This window comes from Zingiber officinale, chromosome 5A (assembly GCF_018446385.1).
Source record: "Zingiber officinale cultivar Zhangliang chromosome 5A, Zo_v1.1, whole genome shotgun sequence".
NCBI classification, from domain to species: Eukaryota; Viridiplantae; Streptophyta; class Magnoliopsida; order Zingiberales; family Zingiberaceae; genus Zingiber; species Zingiber officinale.
This window is the reverse complement of record NC_055994.1, coordinates 80,515,174-80,526,021: the sequence shown is the minus strand read 5'-3', so window position 1 is coordinate 80,526,021 and position 10,848 is coordinate 80,515,174. Positions and strand designations below refer to the sequence as shown.

At 34.1% G+C, this 10,848-nt stretch overlaps 1 protein-coding gene across 3 annotated transcripts; it reads left to right on the top strand.

Moving 5' to 3' along the window:
• Positions 1 to 5,054: 5,054 nt before the first annotated feature.
• Positions 5,055 to 9,866, top strand: LOC121980721 (WEB family protein At5g55860-like). Of its 3 annotated transcripts, XM_042532897.1 has the most exons (4): positions 5,055 to 5,282; positions 6,479 to 6,546; positions 7,120 to 7,306; positions 7,892 to 9,866. In XM_042532897.1, the coding sequence occupies exons 3-4, from the start codon at positions 7,145 to 7,147 to the stop codon at positions 9,668 to 9,670; spliced, it is 1,941 nt and encodes a 646-aa protein (XP_042388831.1). In that variant the 5' UTR covers positions 5,055 to 5,282; positions 6,479 to 6,546; positions 7,120 to 7,144; the 3' UTR covers positions 9,671 to 9,866. The 3 variants fall into 3 exon arrangements, with proteins under 3 accessions (XP_042388831.1, XP_042388829.1, XP_042388830.1); XM_042532895.1 differs by lacking the exon at positions 6,479 to 6,546; XM_042532896.1 differs by lacking the exon at positions 6,479 to 6,546 and having other exon boundaries at positions 5,055 to 5,427.
• The last annotated feature ends 982 nt before the right edge of the window (positions 9,867 to 10,848 follow it).

Here is a 10,848-nt window from a genome sequence, read left to right as displayed (position 1 = left end):
ATCTAATTTTTTATTTATGTTTTAAAAGTTGTAGAAAAAATAAAATGTAATATTTTATTTGGTCTCTTATACGTCTATATATATAATTGACGAAGAGCATCATTGGCATCGAACACCATTGCCAATGCTGCGCAACAGAACGTCGGCGGCTGCGAGATGGGCCCCGAGGGACTACGCCGTCGCCTTCAGCACTCCCCAGTGGCTGCCGTCGACGGTCCTCGGCAGCACGCCGACGAGAGCGGGGCCGGAGCCGCCTCGCAAGGTCATTACGATCATGGGGAGGGAGCTCGAGGTGGTGGAGTTCCGGACGCCGCAGCACCCGCTCGCCGGCTCCAACAACTGGGGCGGCGACTCGCCTCTCCTCTCCCGCCACATCCCCCGGGAGTCACTCATGACCACCACCTACCGGCGGTGCGAAGGCGCCTCCCGTGCCGACGGCTACGCGTCTGCCCCGGATGGGTGCAGTTGGGACGGTGATGCTCTGTTTTCGCCGACGACGGCAGCAGAGGTGGCCCGGGGGAAGGTTACTGGTGGCGGTTGTCTCCGGCGAGGGAGGTGGGGGCTGTGGAGGCTAAGGTGGAGGTGGAGGCGGAGGCGGAGGCGGATGGAGGAGGTGGTGTTGGGGGAGATTAGCGAGATAAAGAGCGAAAGGAGCGGAGGATCCATTAGCCGGTGGCCGCAAGGATGGTGATTATATTGAAAATAAATTTGACTTAATTGATAAAAATTTAAGCATCCGAAGATGAATTTGTTCTCTCCAAATTTTGGGATGAATTGTCTTTGTTGACCTTAAGAACCTTGAGTTTATGGGTTACGGATCCTATAGAAACACTTCTCAATTTATCTTAATATCCGGTGCAAAATTTTCATGAGGAAGATCAATCATCCCCAAGATTAATGCATAATCTAGTTTATTTATAAATAATTCTAATTTTAAAAATTAATAAAAGAAAAATATCAACTATATTAGTGTTAGGGCAGTGAATGAATCAAGTATTTGTGAATAATTTGATAATCAATTTGGTACAAATTTATTTAAGTTTGTTTAATATACCAGATCAATTAAATAAATAAGTTTGAATAATTTATTAGACTAAATAAATAATATTGAACACGTATTTATTCAACTCGTTAATATTCATGAATATAAATTATGAAAATATTATGAATAATATTTATAAACAAAATTTATGAATGATGTTTATCAATAAAATTCTTATCAAAATAATAAATGAATAAATAATTGTTTAAAATTACGCTCAGTAACCAACTAAATAAGATTAAAAAGTATAAACAATTTAAACAATTAAATAAGTTTGAATTGAGAGCTCCAATATCTAAACGAACCAAGTTCTGAACTTGTAAAAAAGAAATCAAATCAAATTTGACTAATCATTTCAACGCTTTGATTTATTTTAGATAGGGCGGGTAAATAAATCGAACATTCATGAACAAACTTGATATTTAGCTTGGTACAATTGTTACAATTGTTTATATTCGTTCAATATACACAAGATCAACTAAATGTATAAGTTTGAGCAACTCATTTAGTCCCTAGGGCGTAGCGTAGTCGGTGGGTGCATGACATCTCTAGCGTAATAAACGGTGGTTGATTCTCAGGAACTGATGATCTGGCGTTTACCCCACCATGCGTCTGTGTACCTGCATGTACCTCCCTTCATATCTATGGGACTAATACTAAGGGGCCGCTAAGGTAGCAGATTTACCTTGTTTGAACAACTCATTTAACTAAATGAATAAGCTTGAACACATATGTGTTCAGTTTATTAATGTTCGTGAACAATATTCCTGAATAATATTCATGAATAATATTTGTGAATCATGTTCATCAATAAAATTCTTTCCAACTTGCTAAATAAATTTTAAAAAACTTTCAAAATGAATAAATAAATATGTATTATCAAGCCCAATAACTAATCAAACAAACTTAAAATTTAATAGTTTCAAATAATTAAAAAACTTAAATTGAAAGTTCGATAACATCTAAATGAGTCAAGCTCAAATCAAGTTCAAATTCATAAAAAAAAACAAAAACAAGGTCTGCTTTAGGCATAAGTAATTAATGACTATACCTAGGGCCAGTTTTTTATTAGGGTCAATTATTTTTAATATATTAAATATATTTTTATGTTTTTTTTTAAAGAGGATGGAAAAGAATAGGAATCGTGATAAAAGATTTGAATAATCTCATTCTTTAAAAGTTACCGTTATTATTTTTAATATATTATATATATATATATATATATATATATATATATTAAGAGAATGAAAAAAATATATAACCACGAGATTAAAGATCATGATCTCATTCTTTGTTAAGGCATGAGGTGTTGCCACATGAGGTATTGGGGTCGAAACTCGGCGTGACCGAGCATAACCTCCCCCATGTCTTGGCCATTTGCACTAATGACTAGTAGCTACCCGTGATTTACCTCCTCCGTGTTGACCTAGAGACGGGTTGACGCGCTAGGGGCACTGGGGGCGAGCGAATCACTTTTTTTTTTTTTGCCACATGATCTCATTCTTTGTAAATATCTCATTTCCAACTGATAGAATCATAGATTTTTCTTTAATAAATTATATAATTAAAATTATGTATGTTATTTTATAAGATTTAATATATTCCTCTTCCATATCTTTTAATCATCGCATTCCCACATTATTTTTCCTTTCTCCTTTGATCAACAAGAGCATGAATTAAAAATTTGTTATATCCATATAATGTAAAATAAAAATGTTAATTTTGTTTAAGTTCCCTCTTCCCCTTTTCTTACTCTCCCTCTTCATGCTTTCTCTCACTCATTGAGTTTGGGAAGAGAAACCATACTTGACACTATCATGCTGATCGGATTGATGTTATTATGCTTCTTACTTAATTACATTTAAATGTTGATGAATTCGTCTATATTGTGTTCCATCGAAATGGAGGATTTTATTACTTTTGAATAATAACAAATTAGATACGTCAACTATTTCACTTTCGATAAATATTAAGTTTATCTTTTATTTACATATATTTACCATCATAAATTCTTAATTTTACTTTGTCTTCATTATATCATTTACAACTGGTTTAGTTTAAGTTATGAAAAATATGATTTTTTTTTTTTTTTTGCTCTATGTTTAAAAAGACTCTTATATATGTAATTCTTGATAAATGATAATGACTGATTTGATCTTTACCATTTTATACTTGTGTTATTTATTTATTTATTTATTTATTGTGCTTAGTGGATGAATGAGTTGAGTAAGAGAACTTGATATTTTTTTTATTATTGTCACATTTCATGGTTTTTATTTTCTAAATTTTATTACTTTTTAGAAGGATTGTTCTCTCTATCTTTTTTCTAAGTAATTAGATATACTTCTATTTTTTTCATTTTCATAAATTTTGAATGCACTTATTTTCTGACAAGTGAATTGTATATTTATTATCTCCTTATTATAACTAATGATAACACACTGTTTAATAGATAAAACTTATACTTCTTTTAATTAGGTTATCCAAATTTAAATATAAAAATTTAATTAATAATTTTGCACGAGAAAATTAAATTTTACAAAAAAATTATTTTTAAAAATTAATATTTTTATTTGTTATTTTTTTTTAAAACTACCATAGACTCAACTCCCAATTTCGAATAAAACATGGTGAGATTTTTTTTTAAACAATATTAAAGTCTAGTTATTTTTTCCCGCTTAGAATCTCAATAGACTTGAGTCACTCTTGCAAGAAATTAAGTCAAGCTTAAATAATTATTTTAACGGCTTGATTCATTTTAGACTTGACTCGATTTGCTTTAATTAGTTCAGTTATCTTATCAAATAAATTTGAACATTGTAAAATTTAGTTTGACTTAACTTGTTTACACCTCTAATTTTAAACTCGGCTAACCAAACTCAAGTTAAATTCGGATCAAACTCAAATTTATAAAAAAAAAAAATCAAACTGGAACCATCATTTTAATAATTCAATTAATTTTTAGGCTTGGTTAATTAACTAAGAAATCAAGTTAAATTTCATAAAGTATTTCAACCATTTAATTTATTTTAACTCGATTAATTTTTTTTTCTCCTACTAAGGGATGTAAATGAACCAAGCCGCTCATAAGCTATTCAAAGGTCGATTCGATAAAAGTTTGCTTAAGTTTATTTAATGAGGCTTGTTAAGATAAACAAACCAAGCTCAAGTTTCATAATATTTGATTCGTTAGCTCGTGAACATGTTTGTTAAGCTCATGAATCAATTTTTAAATAAAAAATAGTTTTGATAATGAATTTATAGATTTTACACTCTACTTATGAAACATATAGACAAAAATATTAAATTTATTTATTAGAATAAAATTATAAATTTTAATAAGAATATTATAATTTTATCTAAATATATAATTTAATTTTTAATAAATATTTAAATATATAATTTATATTTATTAAGCTCATTTAGGCTCGATAAAAGTTAGAATAAACTAGTGAGCCATGAATATATTCGTTAAATAAAGCTCGAGCTCGACTCGATTATAAACGAATCAAACTCAAACATTCAAGAGTTTAGTTCGGTTTAGCTCGATTGCACCCCTACTCCTACTTTTCTTTTATTTTATTTCCTATTTTTCTCTGATCCACAATCTCTGACCTCTTTCATAATTTATATGTCAGATCTTGACTAAAATTCGATTACAATTGATTACAATTTCTTCTTAGTTTACTTTTTCATTTAAATTATAATTTGAATCAAGTCAGACGGCCAAAGGCCTTAGACGGTAGGCGGACTGCCCCCGGTCAATATCATAGTCTGCCCAAGTGACGATAACTTTTAGTCGCTTCACTCGACCCAAACTAAAATTTAATGGAAGAGAGTAGGAAGAAATCAGAAATTAAGGATCAAAAAATCTAAACTCCGATTGATCCTTGTTCATTGATTTCTATCCACACTTCGACGTAACCTGCGTGTCGAGTAAGAATTCTAAAATTGCGGCATATTTGGAAGTTCTTCAAACAAAAAAGGTGGTAAGTGAAAAAGTTCTTAAATTGTTACATTAATTTTCCGACGACTCCGCTTTGCCTCAGCTCGCTTTCTCGCTGCCTTCCTCTTTCTCCCTTTTACCACCTCGCTCTTTCTCCCCATTGGTCCTCCACTCCTCCGTTCCGGCGACCGGCGGCCTCTGATCTGCGATCGTCGCAGGCGCCTTTGATCTCCCCGATCCCTAGCTAGCTGTCTCCTCTCGCCAGGCCTTTCGAGCGCTGATACACTCTTGAAAGTTTGCTTTCTGATCTCCTTCTCGCTGTTCTTCTTCAACCCTTATTTTGATCCTCGTTTGAAACCCTAATATCGAACTTCTCCCTGGTGCTTTTGTTGATGTTTTTTTTCCCATTTACCTTGTGTTTCCTCAATCCGATGCAAAGGTATGACTTTGGTGTCGATTTTCGCAGCTCTTGTGTCGTTGACTTTCTAAAATCAATTTTATTTTTGATCAAAAAAGCTGTTTTTCCATGTCAGTTCATGAGATAGGAAGGATCATGAACTCTCATAGTTCAAATTAGGGAGGAAAGAGACAAATGGTTGTTCTTTCCGATGATTTCTTTTGGCGCAAAAATGTTAGCTGCGGAAGTAAGGAGACATGCTTGGCTAGTATGCTTGTATCAGTAGATTGTTAAGTTATTAACCATGACTTCTATTAGTTAATGCGTTGGTGCTACCATACAACCTTCTGACATTTGCTCTTCATACTGGATTGGCATTCAATTTACTATAAAGAACAACGATGAAATGCCATTAAACATTGTTTATTCTCCTCGAGCATTTGTTATTTGCAACTATTTGTTGTTGTAAATAAGGGAGATACAACTTCTCCTTTCACTGGAAATGATGCTCTTATGCTGAAAAAACAGGAGATTTGAACTCCTCTTCTTAGACAAGAAAAAAACTAAAGTGGAGTAACCTCATTGGAAATGGATTTTTTTTTAATATATATTACAACAATATAAAGGAACTTCAGGCATTGAACCTGAAGAATCTAAGTTCAAAGGGATTGTGTTTGTTAACATTTTGCTCAGTAAGGTAGTTAATCATTATGTTAGCTTTCATGGTTTTACTGAAAATTGGTATTGCTTCAGCAAACCGCCTCTCCAGATAACCTTTTATTCCCACTTTTTAGCATTACAAGAAAAATATTCTTGGTGAAAAGTTGTGATTCTTACTTGATGGGCATTTGTACTAGATAGTTCTAGATGTTCAGATGCTGAAAATAGTGTATTTAGGGTGTGTTAGAATTCATAAGCTTTAACTTGCTATAGAAAACTTTTTAACTTTCAAACTCTTATGAATTAGCAACAACAACAACCAAGCCTTATCTCACTAGGTGGGGTCGGCTATATGAATTAACAAAGTGATAAAACATTATTTTGACTATTTACTACTTGAATTGATTTTATTTTTTTTATTTAACTTTCTTAGTTTAGGATGATAAATTGCGACATTGTTTTCGCCTTGGTCAATCTAGACTTGGACGCTCAACAAGATGAGTAAGTAAAACATTATTTTGACTCTTAACTACTTGAATTGATTTGATTTTATTTAGTTTAGGATCAGAAATTGTGAGACATGCTCATATACCTTGGGAAATAGCTAGATCAACTATGTCAATCTAGACTTGGATGCTCAACAAGATAAAAGGAATTGTTTTGTTGATTATTGGAACTTATGTTGTGTGACATGATTTAGCTAATAACTTGCTAACTTGTGGCTGATGCACGGTACATTATACTATTTTTTTTTCCAACTGGTAGGAAGGGGCACCCTGCTCCCCCTTATTGGTTTCGTACTATTATGTTGTCATGTCTTCAATCACTTTAATTTTTTTAATCTTCCTAGCAAGTCTTTACCATTAGAAACTATGAAAGTATCTTCAGGATACAAAGTATCTATCGGAATTTGTTGTTTTCCCATGTCTTGAAACCCGTGTTGATTTAAATTTAGTATTAGTTACATAGATGTGAGCCATGAACTATAATTAGCTGCCTGTCAATATGTGTTTTTACAATTGCTTCTCATAGAAACAATCTGGAAAAGGTAAATTCTTTCTGATTATTGTTCAGGCTGGCATAAGTTAGAATAAGCAGCATGGAAACCAAACTTCAACAAACTGCAACAGATTCCCACAAAGCTGAGATAGACACAAGAGCACCTTTTGAATCTGTCAAAGCCGCGGTCAGCCTTTTTGGTGAGGTAGCATTTACATCTGATAGATCGACGGTGAGAAAACCAAATCCTCCATCAATTGAGGTATATCTTCCCCTCTGTTTTCACTTTAGATAAACTTCAGTCTGTAGCATCACTGTCAATTATTTATGCATCCAAACTTGAAGGTGTTTGATGTCATACTTCACCTCAGTGTGGATCCATGATGTCACCATTTATTATGCTAAGAAGATTCAAAATAATCCATTTTGATATGTTTCGTTTAGAGTTTTCATCCATTTCCATATGCATTTCTAGCAAACATGTAAATGACTTGTGAGTTAAACAAAACTTTAATCATAAACAATGTTCTCACTGAAAAAGTGGCCATTGTTACTAGATAGTACAGCGTAGACTTATAGTATGAGGTATCCTTTCCGAAAAATCATATGAATTTTACGAGATCTGTAGGATGACTTGTGGCCGCTAACTTTCAGCTTTAATCTCAAAGTGCCAGATTTCCTGTCAAAGACAGAGTATGTTTACTGTGACTGCCATTCAGTATTGCTCTAGAAATTAATATATCATGCCAATCACAAAAAAAAGAAAAATAAATTTAGAAAATTACAGTCACCTTTTTGTAAAATATTTTGTTGCAAATATTTTTGATCAAATTTCATCATTTATCAGAGGATTTTAGCTAAGGAGACACAGCTCCACTTGGCTAAAAAAGAACTTAACAACTACGAGGAACAAATTAACAATGCTGAAACAACTAGGATCCAAGCACTTGCTGAACTAGAAAGACTGAAAAGAACTGTTGAGGAACTGACCAACAAGCTAAATGCAATAAATGAATCAAAAGAATCAGCACTGAAGGCTACTGAAGCTGCAAAAATTCAGACCAAGAAACTTGAAGATGTGAATTTGGTTGAGAATATTGGCAAGGATCGTAACTGGGAACAGGAATATGACAATGCAAGAGAGCAGTATGAGGTTGCCATTACAGAACTTGATGCAGCAAAACAAGAACTTAGAAGGATCAAGAAAGAATTTGAGACATCCATGGAGGCAAAGGTCACAGCCCTTCAGCAAGAAGCTGAAGCAAAGAAGTTTTTAGATGCCAACAATGACAAGGTTCTTCAGCTTACTAAGGAGATTTCAGCTGCTCAGGAATCACTCATGCAAGTGAAGCTTGCTACTGATCAAGCTCAACAAGAAGAGTTAAAAATTCGAGCTGAGAAAGATGCTGCCAGACAATCCTACAAACAAGCTCTAGAAGAAGCTCAAAAGAAATTGGCATGTTTGAAGAGCGAATTCAATGCTGAAGATAAAAAGAACCTTGAAGTCAAGCTAGCTGAGACTAATGCTGAGGTTGCAGCTGTACAGAAGGATTTGGAAGATGCCCGAACGTCAGATTTGGAGTTGGTGACGGCAGTAACCGCTGAGCTTGACGGTGCTAAAGATATGCTTCAGAAATTTGCTGAAGAAGAGAATTCACTCAGATCTTTGGTGGAGTCACTGAAGATTGAGTTGGAAGCCGTACGCAATGAGCATGCAGATCTAAAGAAAAAAGATGCAGAAACTGAATCTGCTGTCAGTAACCTTCACCTCAAACTTCAGAAATGCAAAGCAGAGCTTGAGGCAGCCATGGTTGCAGAATCAAAAGCAACTTCAGCATCTGATGATTTGGTGTCCACTCTTCAGCAGTTATCATCTGAAGCTCAGAATGCCCTTGAGGAAGCGGAGGAAATGAAGAAGAGTGCTGAGGAGCTCAGGGTTGAAGCTGAGATAGCCCGAATGTCCTTGGATGAAGCAGAAAAGAAGTTGCAGGTTGATTTGAAGGATGCTGAAAAAGCAAAAGCAGCCGAGACAACAGCCCTTGATCTGATCAAAGATCTATCTGAGAAGACAACTGTTGCTCGGGCATCGACTTCGGACTCTGGATCTAACATAACGGTCTCAAAAGAAGAGTATGCATCTTTAAACCGGAGAGTGGAAGAGTCTGAGAAACTGACGGAGATGAAGGTTGCTGCTGCAGTGGCCCAGGCGGATGCCGTGCGAGCCAGTGAGAATGAGGCAATCAAGAAACTTGAGGCAGCTAGGAAGGAAATGGAGGATATGGAAACCGCTACAGTGGAGGTGCTGAAGAGGGCAGAAATGGCTGAGGCTGCTAAAAGGGCTGTAGAGGGTGAGCTAAGGAGGTGGCGCGAGAAAGAGCAGAAAAGGGTCACCGAGACTACCTCAAGGATTCTGTCTGAGACGCAGATGTCAACAGAGACATTGCCGCCAAAACCCTTAGTTCACAGTTCAAAGATAGTAGAGAAGGCTGAAGTGAACCATAATGTTATGCGACCGTCAATTTCCAAAAAGTCCCTTCTGCCAAACTTCAGCGGCATGTTTAATAGGAAGAAGAGCCATTTCGACGGTGGATCTCCATCCCGCCTACCAGAGGAGAAGCTTGTATGATCCTTGTCCCGATACCTCGGCCTGTATAACATAATAGTCTATTTGTTAGAGCTTTTTGTTAATGTATAATTTGTTTCTCTTTTGCCATTGCTAAGTGTTGTGACAAGCTTAGCGCTGTCGGAGTTCTATCTCTGACTATGCTGGATTTTGAAGTAGCCCTTTAATTCAAAGTGATGGTTGACACTCTTTCTAGATATTTGTTTTGCATCAACTAAAATTGAACAATACAGTCGACTCAATCCAATTATAGTCAAGTCAATTTGCATGTTTAGGCTTCGGGGAGGGCTTTTGTTTGAGTAGATTGTGGATAGTGTGGCTCTTGTCTAACTGATTCGAGTAGCGGTATCTATGATTGTAAATGAGTTAAGTGATCTATGATTGTAAATGAGTTAAGTTTGGTGATGTTCAAGATTATTTAATAAGATAATTAAATTGAGTTGAATCTAAAAATGAATTAAATTGTTGAATTGATTATTCAAGTTTAACTTAATTATTTCAAGGCTTCCGCTTTATTCAAGTTTATTTGTTCATATTGAAAATTTCATAGTTTTAAATTTATTTGATTAATTATTAAATTTGATAATATAAATTTATCTATTCCTATTAATTTTCTTAATTATTTATTAAGTTGATGAAAATTTTATTAATGAGCATGATTTATAAGTTTTATTCATGAACAACTTACATGTAAACGTATTGAATAATATAAATAAATTCTTATTAATCCGAATACTAGTTTTACTCTAACATAAATTGTATTTGAGACGAGAGGTGCTGAATTAGAAAAAGGCTTAAGTTAAGGTGCCTTTAAGAAATTTACCATTAACAATGTAACCTGAGTAAATCACTCATGTTTCATATTTTTATATTTTACTTATTTATTATTATTATTATTTTATTTTTTAATTGATACCTGATATTACATCGACCAATTTAGTCTCTCAAAAATTTCATTCTTAGATTAATCATCTACTAAAAAAAAATTCATAAAACTGAGACTAAATCAATGTCGGAAAACTAAAAAGGCATTTTATGCTGTACCATTAGTCGGGCGTAAATCACTCGTATTAATTAGTAACAACAATAGCAAAAATGATCAATTTTTTTGTTCATAATTTAATGATTTTATATTGGAGTTTTTTTTCAAAATTAATAAAAATAAAACATTCTTTAATTTT